We start from the raw sequence: 16,322 nt of genomic DNA, 5'->3' as shown, positions 1-16,322 counted from the left end.
ATTATTATTCAACCATTTTGTCATGGACATTTACAGTAAGTCCACCGGACTCATAAGGTCTAAAGCTGGAGTCACACATAGCAATCTCGCTAGCGAGATCGCTGCTGAGTTACAACTTTTGTTACACAACAGCAATCTCACCAGCGAGATCGCTGTGTGTGACAGTGATCAGCGACCGCCCCCCCTGCCAGTATCGCTGATCGCTGCAAGAAACCTCTGGACTTTTTTTTCGTCGCTGGTCTCCCGCTGGCCAGCATGCATCGCTGCGTGTGACAGGCGGGAGACCAGCGATCATCTGTAAAAAATAATAAAAAAAATAAAAAATATTGTTATTCTCACCTTCCGACGTCCCGCGCAGCCATCCCGCCTCTCTACACGCTCCCGGTCCCAGTGATCCTTTGCACGAATGACCGCGAGACGTCGCGCTCCCGCGAGACCGTGACATTCTCGCAGTCATTCTCGCAAAGGATCACTGGGACCGGGAGCGTGGAGAGAGGCGGGATGGCTGCGCGGGATGTCGGAAGGTGAGAATAACAATATTTTTTATTTTAATTCTATTTTTTTACAGGGATGGCATCAGCGCTAATGAACACAGCGATGCCACGCGCTCGGCATCGCTGTGCTAATCGCTGGTGAAGCTGTCTGTGTGACAGCTCACCAGCGATCACATAGCGACTTACCAGCGATCCTGACACGTTGATATCGTTGTCGGGATCGCTGGTAAGTCGCTATGTGTGACTCCAGCTTAAGAGATGTGTTTTATAATGTATGAAATTTGTATTGTTAATTCTGGTGACAGTTCCTCTTTAACTGTTGTTCATTTAAGAGACTCTACAGCCCTTTATAGCTTCTGTGTATTCTGGTTCTGGCCTCCAGAGATGATGTTTGGAGACAGACATGTGACTGTTTTAGCCAATCAGTGGCGGTGGTTGGATACAGCAGTCATGCATTCATCGCAAGACTTCATTTCTGGTGGTCAAGTTCCAGAGACCACAGGAGAGAGCTAGGAAGTGGTGGCACTTGGATCATAAGGGGATCCATCATTTTAGTTTATTTTGTACTACTTTATACCTTTTGGTTTGGCATGAAGACCTTGTTAGCTAAGAATATTGCACATTGTATTAATATACATTTTACCTATAAATCTATAATTATGTCTTTCACATAGTTGGAAGATTGCCATTGGAATGTTCCTCCTAAGAAAATAAGCGGAGAGACAAACGTGCAGATCAAGACACATTTAAAGGTAACAGTAATTTCACACTTACTTATGGTCAATTATGGTCATGGGTGTATGTACAATAGTATATGATAGAAAACAAATTCTAATTTTAGGTAATATTGTCATTTAAATGTAGACAAATAAGATTAGTTAATAATTTTTTGTTTAACACGTATCTTACCTGTTCGCCTTGATCTGGAGTCATCAAAATTTCTTTATTTAGGATTCATCTTTAAACTTGAGTCAAACTTGAGTTTTAAAATGGAAAAGGTCAATTCAGCCCTTGCCGGTATGTGATGTACAAATATGTCACGTTTGGTGCCGGTGTGTGGGTCGGACTCATGAGCTAGCCAAATCCAAGGCTCACATCTATGGGGTGCTGATTGTGTTGCACAGCTGACACCCACCGATATCTTTCACACCAGTCGTGGAGGTTAAAGTCCTTAGATGCCATAACCAACAGTGAATATAGTTAGACAGAGAGGGGCAGCCTGTACTATGATCCTATCCTAGCCTCTTTGTTTGGCAACTTCATACTAATTTTAAGCTCTGACCCAGATTAAATTTGTTATGATAGTCTAGCAACTCACTTAGGAAAATAGGTAACACAGGAAAAATTTCAACTTACCATGCCAGTTTCTGTACATACTAGAGATCCTGACCCCACAGTCTCTAGTGGTTCATGCATGAGCGGACATAGCCCTAACCACTGACTAGACTATGGCAACTCGGATCAGTTCTGGACACCTGCAAAGAGTGCAGAGAAAGACAATAAAACTGAAAAAACACTTATTTATTAGTAGACATGATTGATATGGAAAAATTCTGTTTGTGCAATATAGAGGTTACATTTACTTAAAAAAATTGCACTTTTAGTCTACACTCTTCATTATTTCATTCATTTTCAGACCCCCTAATATTCAGTTTTTATCCATCCTAATCCAAGTTTCAGATTTTCTCTTGTGGAAGTAGCTCTCCCTGTAATATAGGCTGGATGTGAGCTCTGTATGCATCAAGGGTGCTGATGTTTCCATCATCAGTTCAGTTCTAATACTTTATTTACTCTTCATGTTATTTCTGTTGCTTGTTTTCTATACCCTCTCTGAGACTGTAGATGCTTTCTTCATTATCCACATTGTGAAAATCTGTGTACAGCCCTCTCCCCTCCCTGTTTCTCCCTCTCGGGATGAGAGAACAGAGAGGGAGCAGAGACAGCTGTCAGACCCTGGAGCAGGATTTCTGACTGATTTGTAACATTTGTGACTCACAGATACTCTGCAGCAGCAAAATGGTACATTTTTTTAAGACTATTTGGAAAGTTTCAAAGGAACAGAAATATTTTGTGCAAAATTATGCATAGCCTTTAACCCATTAAAGGAGCTGTCACCTTACAGCAAACTTTTCCCTATATGCACAGTTCTCTGATAAAATGAAAAGTATTATTTAATTATCCTCCCCAGATCCAGTGCCTTGTCTCTGCCTTTGTCCTGGTGTTGTCTGGCTATAACTGTGACTTACGCTGACATTGCTGCAGTCAATCACTGACCTCAGCTCAGCACTTCATGCCATTTACATCAGTAGAGCCGCTGAGCTGAATAATTGGCTCCAGTAAAGTTGAAGCATATTTTTGGTTTCACAAGATGTTTTGTTGCATCTTTCCCATTTTGGGATACTATGACTTTTGGATCCATTTTTATTACACTTTTTGAGACTTGGAAATAATATGAAATACACCAATTCTAGATTTTGTTTTCTTGTAAACACCATTCACTATGATTAACATATTAACTTTACTTGAAAGGGGTTGGTCCACGATAATGACTATATCAAATGTGTGCAGGTTTATATATATATATATTCTCTATATTAAGGGGTAACTCTCTCAAGTGGTATACAGATCTGAAACTAAGGGATGCTCTGACAGCCAGATTTATAATAACAAACCATCTTTATTCAAATTTTAGGCAAACATATTTTTAAAAAACACACATTAAAAAAGGAGTGTGGGCGGGAGTTTTCACTAGTGCCATTTATGGATAACTTTTTATTCAATTCTTTTTGTCGGAGCAATGAAAAAAACAGCAATTGTGGTATTGATATCGGTTTTTGTATACTTTTTTATGGCATTCACTATGTACATTATGATAGTTTCATAGCATGGGTCTATACAATAATAGTGACGCTCAATTACTATAATATTTATGTTTTAATACTTTTAAAATTTTATATATTGCTACTTTAACACTTTTTTTTGAGGGGTAATCATATTCTAAATCAGGGGTCTCAAAAACGGCTGGGTATATGGGCTGCATATAGAAAAAAAATGAATTTGGTGGGAGTCGCATTCTTTTGAAGGACAAAGTGACATTTTTAGTGATACCATTTTTTTCTATACACATTTTTAACATTTTTGCTGTGTTTATTTTGTTTTTTTTAGAGCTTGGGTCATTATGGATGTGGTTATAACAAATTTGCACTCATATTGTAGTTATGTCCCCATATTGTAGTTATGTCCCAATCTTGGTCCCCATATTGTAGATATGTCCCCATATCCAGGTCCCCATATTGTAGCTATGTCCCCATTCAGGTCCTCATATTGTAGATATGTCCCCATATTGTAGATATGTTGCCATCCAGGTCCCCATATTGTAGATACAGTGGGTACGGAAAGTATTCAGACCTCTTTAAATTTTTCACTCTTGGTTTCATTGCAGCCATTTGGTAAATTCAAAAAAGTTCATTTTTTTTCTCATTAATGTACATTCTGCACCCCATCTTGACTGAGAAAAAAAAAAGAAATGTAGATTTTTTTGCAAATTTATTAAAAAAGAAAAGCTGTGTGCTTAAGGTCATTGTCTTATTGGAAGATGAACCTTCACCTAAGTCTGAGATCCAGAGCACTCTGGAAGAGGTTTCCTTCAATGCAACAAGTCGTCCTGTCCCTGCAGCTGAAAAACACCCCCATAGCATGATGCTGCCACCACCATGTTTCACTGTTGGGATTGTATTGGGAAGATGATGAGCAGTGCCTGGTTTTCTCCACACATACCACTTAGAATTATCATCAAAAAGTTCTATCTTCGTCTCATCAGACCAGAGAATCTTATTTCTCATAGTCTGGGAGTTCTTCATGTGTTTTTTTAGCAAACTCTACATGGGCTTTCATATGCCTGGCACTGAGGAGAGGCTTCCGTCAGGCCACTCTGCCATAAAGCCCCACTGTTGGAGGGCTGCAGTGATAGTTGACTTTGTGGAACTTTCTCCCATCTCCCTACTGCATCTGTGGAGTTCAGCCACAGTGATCTTGGGGTTCTTCTTTACCTCTCTCAGCAAAGCTCTTCTCCCACAATTGCTCAGTTTGGCTGGACGGCTAGGTCTAGGAAGACTTCTGGTGGTCCCAAACTTCATACATTTAAGGATTATGGAGGCCACTGTGCTCTTAAGAACCTTGAGTACTGCAGAAATTCTTTTGTAACCTTGGCCAAATCTGTGCCTTGCCACAATTCTGTCTCTGAGCTTCTTGGCCAGTTCCTTTGACCTCATGATTCTCATTTGGTCTGACATGCACTGTGAGCTGCGAGGTCTTATATAGACAGGTGTGTGCCTTTCCAAATCAAGTCCTATCAGTTTAATTAAACACAGCTGGACTCAAATGAAGGAGTAGAACTATCTCAAGAAGGATCACAAGCAAATGGACAGCATGTGACTTAAATATGAGTGTCTGAGCAAAAGGTCTGAATACTTATGACCATGTGATATTTCGGTCTGAATACTTTCCGTATACTCCGTATGCCCCAATCCAGGTCCCAGTATTGTTGTTATGTCCCCATCCAGGTCCTCATATTGTAGTTATGTCCTCATATACCTGTCCCCCATGTCCATCTCCAATAAGCTTGTCAGCAGAGGGAAGTATGAAGTGTTCTAAAATTTCCTGGTAGATGACTGTGCTGACTTCGGTCTTGATAAAACACAGTGGACCTACACCAGCAGATGACATGGCTCCCCAAACCATCACTGATTGTGGAAACTTCACACTAGACCTCAAGCAGCTTGTATTGTCTGTCTCTCCACTCTTCCTCCAGACTCTGGGACTTTGATTTCCAAGGCCTAGTGTGAAGTATCCACAATCAATGATGGTTTGGGGAGCCATGTCATCTGCTGGTGCAAGTCCACTGTGTTTTATCAAGAGTCAGCACAGCTGTCTACCAGGAAATTTTACAGCATTTCATGTTTCCCTTTGCCAACAAGCTTATTGGAGATGGAAATTTCATTCTCCAGCAGGACTTGGCACCTGTCCACACTGCCAAAAGTACCAATACCTGGTTTAAAAACAACAGTATCACTGTGCATGATTGGCCAGCAAACTTGCCTGACCTTAACCCCATAGAGAATCTTTGGGGTACTGTCAAGAGGAAGATGAGAGACACCAGACCCCACAATGCAGACGAGCTGAAGGCTGCTATCAAAGCAACCTGGGCTTCCATAACACCTCAGCAGTGCCACAGGCTGATCGCCTCCATGCCATGCTGCTTTGATGCAGTAATTGATGCCAAAGGAGCCTCAACCAAGTATTGAGTGCATTTACTGAATATACATTTCAGCAGGCCCACATTTCGGATTTTAAATTCATTTTTTCAAGCTGGTGTTATAAAATATTCTAATTTACTGAGATAATGACATTTGGTTTTCATTGGCTGTAAGCCATAATCATCAACATTAACAGAAATAAACACTTGAAATAGATCACTCTGTTTGTACTGACTCTATATAATATGAGTGTCACTTTTTGTATTGAAGAACTGAAATAAATAAACGTTTTGATGATATTCAATTTTGTTAGATGCAACTGCATTTTTCAGCAAATCAGACAGGAACAATTTTGTTCAAGTGAGGGCTCAGTGCGCAGATTCCTTCATAAATAAACTTCTTACATATCTCTAGGACACTTTACATGTGATGTTATTCTGAATTTCTTCATTAATTCCATCTGAATTTTGTTGATTGAATTACTCTCTTGATTTAGAATAACCTGTATCATCGACGTGTCAAAAAAGTCAACAATCACACAGGTTTGGGAGAGGAAAATCAGTACATTCTGGAGAGCACAGAGTCCTTTCTCTTAAAGGTATTGTCATATTTTTTCTTTAATTAATATTATGACATTTTAGAAAGAAAAATATGAGGAGTTTCAGCATTCTTGTATTACCTTAATAATAGCAAGCTTGTTCTTGTTTCTGGGCACCTAGGGAAGTTGCTAGATGTATGTGTGTCTGGAATGATGGAATGATTGTTGGACAAAATATATCTAACATTACACTTAAATGTCCAGAAATTATCACGAATTCATAACTCATTTTCATGATGTATATGTAATAAGATTCTTAGATAAAATCAATATAATGTAGTTATAAGTCATATGATTGTTAATCATGCAGTCTCAGCAGAAGACAGCTGTTGAAGGTGACAGCCCTTCTGATCAGAACACTCCGTCTACTATACTGGTTGAAGAATCTAAAGAAAATGATAGAACGTGGACTTTATCAACATATTATACAACTCAAGCAGAAAATACAAACCATGAGCCATTACAGGAAGGTGGAAAATTAGATGAAAATGATTCAAGTACAGATGCGGAGAATTTCTTCAGTGGAAATGGCAGTAGTGTATGGAATGAGTCGTCTGGAGATCTGCAAAACAGATACATAGATACCATTGAAGATGAGGTTGAGAGGTTCTCTGATGATGAGCGCAAGATAATTCGAGGAAGCATAAATATACCTTATACAGCAAGGAAGAAGGTTTTTATGATGTATATCTGTGGAGGATACCAAGGTAACATAGAAAAACTGTAATAGAAAGAAGTGATCTATTCACATATCTATTTGCCTAAAATAAACCCACGAGCAGATAGGTCCCAAAACCATAATATTCTGTGTAGTTGAAAAATGTATTATGGTCTAAATCAAGACTAAATCAAGATTAAAGCTTCCATATTTACGGTCAGTCTAATGTGTATGGGGGCGTCGGACAATTGATTGTCAGTGGAGTTAAGGGTCCAGAATGTCTGATTTAGGGCATTTTGGTCTCCCAGAGATAAGCTGCACCCATATCTGTCTGGCAGCGACTCCCTCATAGAGAACACATGGGCGTTTGGCTAGGCAAGTGCTCATTTACATAAGACAGCGAACTTGATTGCTAGCAGCCAAATGATTGTCTGAACCATCGTTCAGTCAGCAACCATCTAATGTGTTTGGCGGGCTTAAGAACCCCCTCTTTATAATGAAAACACAAGTGATATATCATAGCAGAAATAGTAAGAAAATGTTTTAAGATCGGGATAATAAGTGCAATCTTATGTTTTTTATTTCTTGCGTTAGATTCCCACCCAGAAAGAAATGCCTTATTTGTCAAGTCTTATCCGGATCTCTACATCTACTTTAAGGAAAGGGGCATTGAATTTCATATGTTTGACCTGAGATGGGGCTTAAAGGATGGAGTCAGCAATGACCATGTTATGCCTTCACTACATATTAAGACTCTTCAGGAATGCCAGGATTCAGGGCACACAGCATTTTTTGTAAGTCTATAATGAGGAGGGAGACGGGTGGCCTAGGTAATGCTAAGTCAATAGACCCCCTTTTGCTGTAATCGTCTTTTGATAATTTGTCTTTACGAACCCTCTAATCTTGATGGTCTTCATTTAGTGCTTTGTAGGTCAGAAGTGTGATCAGATGACTATCCCAGCTATTTTAGAAAAAGAAATATTTGAAGGGATCAAATCCTTGCTGGAAACAATAAAGACAACAGCAAAACAGAAAGCTCTAACAGATGACTCCTCTGTGAAAGACGGGATAATTCCCAATGAATCAGATCTTCAGCAAGTCGCAGCGGATGAGACGTCAATGCATGAAACTTCAGATGCAGAAAACATACGGGATCCTGAAGAAAAGGACATGTTTGAATCCACCCACAAAAAACTGTCCCTGAAGTATGACAGGGATCTTGCGCTTCTTGATCAGTGGTTTAAACTGGATGAGAACTGTATGCCGAGTGTGTACAGGCTGCAGACCATAAAGTAAGTATACTCTAACGCCATGGCTCATTGTAATTGTGATGGTAAGTGGACAAACAAGAAGGTAAAGGTTTTACCCCTTCACCCTGAAGCCTGTGTTCCTGACCAGGCCAAATTTTCCAATTCTGACCAGTGTTGCTTTAAAACTCTGAAAAGCTTCAACATATCCCAGTAATTTTGAGTTTGTTTTTTCTGACACATTGTACTTTATGGTAGTGATAAATTAAGGTCTATAGTTTTTGTGTTTGTTTGTGAAAATATCAGAAATTTGGCAAAATGTTTGAAAATTGATTGCGAAATTTTCAAACTTAATTTTTATGCCCTTAAACAAGTTATAGCACATAACATAATTAATAAATAACATTTCCCACATGTCTTCTTCACATCACCATCATTTGTGAAACATAATTTGTTTTTTGTTAGGAAGTTGGAAGGGTTAAAAGCTTATCAGAAATTTCTCATTTTCCCACAAAATTTACAAAACCATTTTTTTAGGGACCACATCACATTTGTAGTGATTTTGAGGGGTCTATATTACAGAAAATACCCAAAAGTGACATTTTAAAAACTGCACTCTTCAAAGTGCTCAAAATTTAATTCAAGAACTTTATTAACTCTTCAGATGCTTCCGGAATTAAAGAAATGTGGAAGGAAAAAATTAAAATATTAAATTTTCTCACAAAAATGTTGCTTTAGCCCCCAGTTTTTCATTTTTACAAGGGTAACAAGAAAAAATGGACTCGAAAATTTGCTGTGCATTTTCTTCTGAGTACACCGATACCTCACATGTGGTGGATATCTTCTGTTTAAGCACACCACAGGGCTCAGAAGGAGAGGAGAAGTATTTTACTTTTGAAGCTCAAAATTGGCTGGACAAACAGTGGAAGCCATGTCGCGGTTGGAGATCCCCTGATGTGCCTAAAAAAGTGGAAAACCTTCCACAAGTGACCTTATTTTTGAAACTACACATCTCTCAAGAAATTTATCTAGACCTGTGGTGAGCACTTTGAATCCATAGATGCTTCACAGAATTTGACAACGTTGAGCCAGGAAAATGAAAAAAATATTTTTTTTCCACAAAAATGTTGCTTTAGCCCCAAATTTTCATTTTCAAAAGGGTAACAGGAGAAAATGGATAACCCAATTTGTTGTGCAATTTCTCCTGAGTGCGCAAGTAGCCCATATGTGGTGGTGGTGAAAAACTACTGTTTGGGTACTCATCAGGGCTTGGAAGGGTTGGAGCACCATTTGACTTTTGGAGCAGAATTTTGGCAGGAACAGATATCGGATGCCATGTCGCATTTGTTGACCGCTGATGTACCTAAACAGTGGAAACCCCATAAAAGTGAACCAATTTTGGAAACTAAACCCCTTGAGAAATTTATCTAGATGTGTGGTGAGCACCTTGAATCCACTGGTGCTACACAGAATTTGATACCATTGAACCGTGAAATTAAAAAAATCACATTTTTGTCACAAAAATGTTGCTTTAGCCCCAAATTTTTCATTTGCACAATGGCAGCAGGAGAAAATGGACACCAAAATTTATTGTGCTATTTCTCTTGTGTACACCGATACCCCATGTGTGGCGGGAAACTACTGTTTGGGCACACTACAGAGCTCTAAAGGGAAGGGCAATGTTTTCTAGTGCAGACTTTGGTGAAATGGTCTGTGGGCACCATGTTGCGTTTAGAGAGCCCTTGATGTGCCAAAACAGTAGATACCCCTGACATGTGACCTTATTTTGGAAACTACACTCATCAAGGAAATTATCTAGAGGTGAGGTGAGCACCTTGAACCTGCAGGTGCTTCACAAAGTGTTATAATGTTGAGCTGTGAAAATAAAAAAATGACATTTTCCCACAAAAAATTTGCTTTGGCCCCAAATTTTTCATTTGCACAATGGGACTCAAGAGAAAATGAATGGTATAATTTGTTGGGCAATTTCTCCTGTGTGCACCATATGTGGTCAAAACTACTTCTGAGGCACAGAACAGAGCTCAGAAGGGAAGAAACTCCATATTATAGTGCAGATTTTGCTGCTATGGTTTGCAGGTGCCATGTCACATTAGCAGAGCCTCTGACGTCCCAGAACAGCAGAACCCTCCCAAAAGTGACTCCATTTTGCAAAGACAGGTGTGTCACAGGACCTTATACCATTGGGCGGTGAAAAAAAAATAATTTTATTACCACAAAAATTTTGTTTTAGCCACAGATTTTACATTTTCATAGAATCACAAAATGTTACAGTTGAAAGAGACCTCTATGTCGAACATATCCAACCCATGCTCAGTGCAGGATTCACTAAACCATCTCGGACAGATGTCTGTCCAGCCTCTGTTCGAAGACTTCCATTGAAGGAGAACTCGCCACCTCTGGTGGCAGCTTGTTCCAGTCATTGATCAAAAAGTTTTTCCTAATATCTAATCTGTATCTACTCCCTTTCAGTTTCATTCCATTGCTTCTCGTGTTTCCATGTGCAAATGAGAATAAGTATGATCCCTCTACACTGTGAATTCCCTTCAGATATTTGTAAACAGCTATTAACTCTCCAATTAGCCTTCGTTTTTGCAAGCTAAACATTCCCAGGTTTTTTAACTGTTCCTCATAGGACATACTTTGCAGTCCCCTCACTATCCTGGTAGCTCTTCTCTGAACTTGCTCCAAGTTTTCAATGTCTTTTTTTAAAATGTGGTGCCCAGAACTGGACACAGAATTCCAGATGAGGCCTGACCAAGGAGGAGCATAGGGTGATAATTAGTTCATGCAATCTAGACTCTATGCTTCTTTTAATACATCCCAGAACTGTGTTTGCCTTTTTTGCTGCTGCATCACACTGTTGACTCATGTGCAGTCTGTGATTTACTAGTATACCCAAGTCTTTTTTACATGTCCTGTTCTTTAGTTCTATTCCTCCTATCCTCCCATTCTCCCATTTTCACAAGGGAAAAATCGATAAAAATGGCTCCAACATTTGTTACACAATTTCTTCTGATTGTGGCAATGCCCCATATGTGTCTGTACAGTACTGCTTAGCCACACAATGAGATTCGAGAGGAAGGGATTGCTATTTGACTCTTGGAGCACAGATTTTTCTAGAATAGTTTCAGGACTTCATATACATAGCCCCTAAGTTCCAGAATAAGTGGGATTTTATCTACAGGTGTTGTAACGAATTTGACTCCATGATTGTTTTCCATAAACAAACAGTACATGCATATGAAGACATGCACCCCATAAATTAAGTGAGCTATCATTGCTACAGTACTGATAAATATGTGGATGCAAAATGTGGTTTAGGCACACTGATGTGCAGAAGGGAGGGGGACATTTGGATTTGGGAACACAGAATTAGCTCTATTTCTTTTGGGGTGTGCCATTTCGGAAGCTGGAAGCAACAGCCCGTCTCTCACATCTTCCATTCAACACCGCAAGCATCCACCCCAAAGCAAAGTCTCCTCACGAACCTTTACTGTTTGACCGATGGTGAATGTCTTCCATGTCTGGTTGTATGAGGGCTGGGCTTTGGCTCTTGACTAGCCTCGTCTGGGTTCCGTGTCTTGACTTACGCAGGTCATGTCTACGCTCTTGACTGGCATCATCTGGGTTCTGAAGCTGGTCTGGCGCAACTTGGCTTCTGCTTCCAGTTGTCCCACGGTCCGCTGGTTGGCACTTCCTATCACGGTCTGACACACCAGCCTCAGTGTCTTCCTCAACACACGTCCTGACCGTCTCTTCCCTTGGCGCCAAATCCACTACTGTATTGACACGCTGACCTTTTATACCAGGGAACTGCATCATCAAGATCACCTGACCCAGTGCTCCATCCACATTTGTCCCTCCTGAAACTTTCCCTTTCCCAGTTGGTACCGTGGGGTTCCATTTGGACATTAGATGGCAGTTCTTGCCACAAATGCAGCACAGCACTGGAGATTCTCATCCTTTATGTCACACCCTCTTACACATGATGCTGCCACCACCATGTTTGACAGTGGGGATGGTGTTTTCAGCCTGCTCTGCAGTGACTTATTGTTCCTAAACTTATTAATACAATATAAGGCTAGGATCACACAACCGTAGGAAATTTTTTTGTATTATTCAGCAGTTATTAATCATTTTCAAGACCATTTACAGCTTCTTATGCTACAGAATTGCAATGTATCCGAAATCTTTTTCTCACACCCTTAGACCTGAATGGGTGAGTCTCATCCAATTTCTGGAGGAAGTTGTGCGTGTTGATATTTCACACACAGATTCGGTCAGTGAAAAATATTGTTCATCTGCACTGCCCTATTAAATAACATTGGTCATGTGCACAACCAAATTTTCACTCCGAGCGATATCCGTTAAAAGCATTGACAGCAAAAATAAATCTTGAAAATGCAATTACGGTAATGACTATTTGTCCAATGGTTTCAAGTGTTTTTTCATACTTTACCCTCTCTTGTAATATTTTTCTTGGGCTAGTTAAATCCTTGAAATTATGGTAAGGACAAGACCCTTTATCCTACTAGCTGGATAAATATATACAATATGCCTCACTACTGAGCATGTGTCTGTACTGTTACACACTTAACATTATGGCTGGTCCATACAATCAGGGCAACTGTTACCACCCACCTTTCGTGTCTACCTCTTTCCTCATAGACTGTAAGCTTGCGAGCAGGGCCATCACTCCTCTTGGTATTTGTTATAATCTACTGTATGTGATTATTGTTATGCTGTAATGTCTATTGTCTGTACAAATCCCCTCTGAAATGTAAAGTGCTGCGGAATATGTCGGCGCTATAAAAATAAAATTTATTATTATTATTATTATTATTATTATGCAATCTTAAGAAAATATTATCAAATTATCTTCTACTTGTAAAGAAAACATAAAGATATACAAAGTGTGCGCAATATGTTCTCTATATACAAACTGAAAAATGTGAGAAATCACCTAACTGCTTACTGTTCCAGTTCATATTTTGGAGACATATATAGCAGAGACCCGGCACGCCGGCAACAAGCCAAAAGCAAATGGATAGGAACAATGCAAAGACTGTATGACATTCTCCAGGAGTACAGCCCACAGGTGCTGGGTAAAGAAACTACAGGGAAGCTCCTAAAATCAGGTAATAATTGTATTTCCTGTTACATTTTGGAATTTACTAGATATAGCTTCTTCTTCAGGATGTGAATAACGTTCTGTGTAGGGACTAGCCCGCAGACTGCAGAAACAGTAGTTTTCTTGGCACCAGTTGTTTGCCTACTGTAGTTGCAATACAGTTTTTGTCCACTCTACCATCATAAAAAAGACATATGCATGCTGCTGTACTATTGATCCTTCTGGTACAGATCTTTAATATGATGCTCAGAATACTTTGAGCCTGTACGGTACTTCTGTATGTCTCTTACTTTGCACAAAGGACAATGGAGGGTTTTGGATTGTTTTGTGGATTCTATGAGAATCTGTGAAATGAAAATTTCGCTTGCTGCAGTACATTCTGCTGTTATGCAGCCAAGACCAAGGGAGGCATAACAGTAGTGCAGTTAGGGCTGTGTAGTCAGTAAGCCAAACCTCTGACTCCTCAATTTCCATGACTTCCGACTCCACGACTCAGACTCTGACTCCACAGCACTGCCTCACTACTGAGCATGTAGATAAAGTGCAGCACAGATTCATCTCATCTATGACTCCACAGCACTGCATCACTAATAAGCATGTACATAAAGTGCAGCACAGATTCATCTCAACTAAAAGCCGAGACCCTTAGATCATGAACAGAACAGTCATTTATAGGACATTTCATAGCTTTCCCAAATTGTTGCGAAAAAATTTACATCACATCCTGCATTGAACTACTGTACCCAATTTATTATATATTTTAGGAGTCAGTCGGTCCATTTTATACCGACTTTAATTCCTACTCCACCAAAATGGACACTGACTCAACGGCTCTAACTGCGACTGCACAATCCTTTTTATAGCGCCTCAACTTCAAACAAGAGACACCACGTGACACAACAGACCTCATCTGGAATATTGTGTCCAGTTTTGGGCACCACATTTTAAAAAAGACATCAACAAACTGGAGCAAGTTCAGAAAAGAGCGACCAGAATGGTGACCGGTCTGCAAACCCTGTCTTATGAGGAAAGGTTGCAGGATTTGGGAATGTTTAGTTTGCAAAAGAGAAGACTGAGAGGAGACTTAATAGCTGTCTACAAATATCTAAAGGGCTGTCACATTGTAGAAGGATCAACTTTATTCTCATTTGCACAAGGAAAGACTAGAAGCAATGGGATGAAACTGAATGGGAGGAGACACAGATTAGATATTAGAAAAAACTTTTTGACAGTTAGAGTGATCAATGAGTGGAACAGGCTGCCACGAGAAGTGGTGAGTTCTCCTTCAATGGAAGTCTTCAAACAGAGCCTGGACAGACATCTGACTGGGATGATTTAGCGAATCCTGCTTTGAGCAGGGGGTTGGACCAGATGGCCCAGGAGGTCCCTTCCAACTCTACGATTCTATGATTCTATGATTCTATAACAGATCTTTACTCCTCAGAGGCAAATAGGCTTGGCGTAGAGTTATTTTTTAAAGAAGCTTAAACAGGAATTGCATGTAATACCAAAACACCATATACTGTATACTATACGTTTACTTGCATAAAGCATTGGTAAATGATGCAGAAATCCACAGTTGTTTGGATTCCTGCAAAGTCGCACTTCATAATATGAATTTCTAGGGAATCCATGTGCATTGCTAACGGTTTACATGCTGAACATGTGCAGTTGACTCATTTAACTCATGAGATTTTGGAACAGAAACAGCATTCATGTATCTCTATTTAAAGTGGTTCAGCAGGAAATAGACCAGTCTTTTACCGTTGGAGGAAGTCCTGAAGATCACTTCCATTGCTTTAAGCGAATCATCAGTGACATAAAATATAACCTGTCCAGCAGTCGAGCTTCTGATTACATCGATGTCCTTTCTGTCAAGTCTGAGATCAACAAGACTCTATATGATTCCCAGCAGACCCTTATCAAGGGAATCCATCAGAGGGTAGGTGTCATCGGTCATGGATGCAACCATCATCCACAAGCAAATGTTAAAATAAAACCTTAAATGTCTTTTTCATGATACTGAAATGTGGAAGGTGCAAGAAATCATGGCTTTTTCTTTTGTTATGACCCTTCCAGCTGCGACACACAAACATCTATGACTACAGTGTCAGCTGGGGATGGGAAGGCATAAATCCTGTTACCAACAGATCCCATGCTTATTATCTGGAACGCCTGTGTGCTGATTTTCAGAGGAAGGTGATTGGGCACTTCAGCAGGTCAGTACAATGCACCATGTACTTATGTAGCACAACGACACATTGAGATGCGAGTAAAATCTCAAAGAAAGAAGAGATCTATGAAGTAGTGTGAAATAGATTCAGCTTTACTAAAGAACTATTACTAAAAAGTTAAAATAAAACAGTAAGTCACTCAGTTAGGGACACGGAATAAACCTGGATTAGAAAAGATGGTAAGCAGGATCAAATAGCATATTAACAAATAGGAAGGAAAGTTAAAGGGGTATTCCCATCTCCAAGATTCTATCCCAATATGTATACAGTTGTGGCCAAAAGTATTGACACCCCAGCAATTTTGTCAGATAATACTCAGTTTCTTCCTGAAAATGATTGCAAACACAAATTCTTTGTTGTTATTATCTTCATTTAATTTGTCTTAAATGAAAAACACAAAAAGAATTGTCCTAAAGCCAAATTGGATATAATTCCACACCAAACATAAAAAAGAGGGTGGACAAAAGTATTGGCAGTTAGAAAAATTATGTGATGCTTCTCCAATTTGTGTAATTAACAGCACCTGTAACTTACCTGTGGCACCTAACAGGTGTTGGCAATAACTAAATCACACTTGCAGCCAGTTGACATGGATTAAAGTTGACTCAACCTCTGTCCTGTATCCTTGTGTGTACCACATTGAGCATGGAGAAAAGAAAGAAGACCAAAAACTGTCTGAGGACT

At 39.6% G+C, this 16,322-nt stretch overlaps 1 protein-coding gene across 1 annotated transcript in view; it reads left to right on the top strand.

Annotated features, from left to right (window-relative positions):
• LOC141092192 (uncharacterized) overlaps window positions 1-16,322 on the top strand; it is a 169,949-nt gene that overhangs the window by 53,302 nt on the left and 100,325 nt on the right. Inside the window, exons 5-12 of the mRNA XM_073578209.1 lie at window positions 1,169-1,246; window positions 6,246-6,347; window positions 6,658-7,054; window positions 7,600-7,799; window positions 7,927-8,297; window positions 13,257-13,411; window positions 15,138-15,346; window positions 15,484-15,623. Of these exons, the coding sequence (XP_073434310.1) occupies window positions 1,169-1,246; window positions 6,246-6,347; window positions 6,658-7,054; window positions 7,600-7,799; window positions 7,927-8,297; window positions 13,257-13,411; window positions 15,138-15,346; window positions 15,484-15,623 (1,652 nt within the window). The remainder of the gene's footprint in view (window positions 1-1,168; window positions 1,247-6,245; window positions 6,348-6,657; window positions 7,055-7,599; window positions 7,800-7,926; window positions 8,298-13,256; window positions 13,412-15,137; window positions 15,347-15,483; window positions 15,624-16,322) is intronic.

The sequence above is a fragment of the Dendrobates tinctorius genome, unplaced genomic scaffold (genome assembly GCF_039654945.1).
Source record: "Dendrobates tinctorius isolate UK_male_01 unplaced genomic scaffold, ASM3965494v1 ptg000008l, whole genome shotgun sequence".
Taxonomy (NCBI): Eukaryota; Metazoa; Chordata; class Amphibia; order Anura; family Dendrobatidae; genus Dendrobates; species Dendrobates tinctorius.
This window is presented reverse-complemented; position numbering and strand designations above follow the sequence as displayed.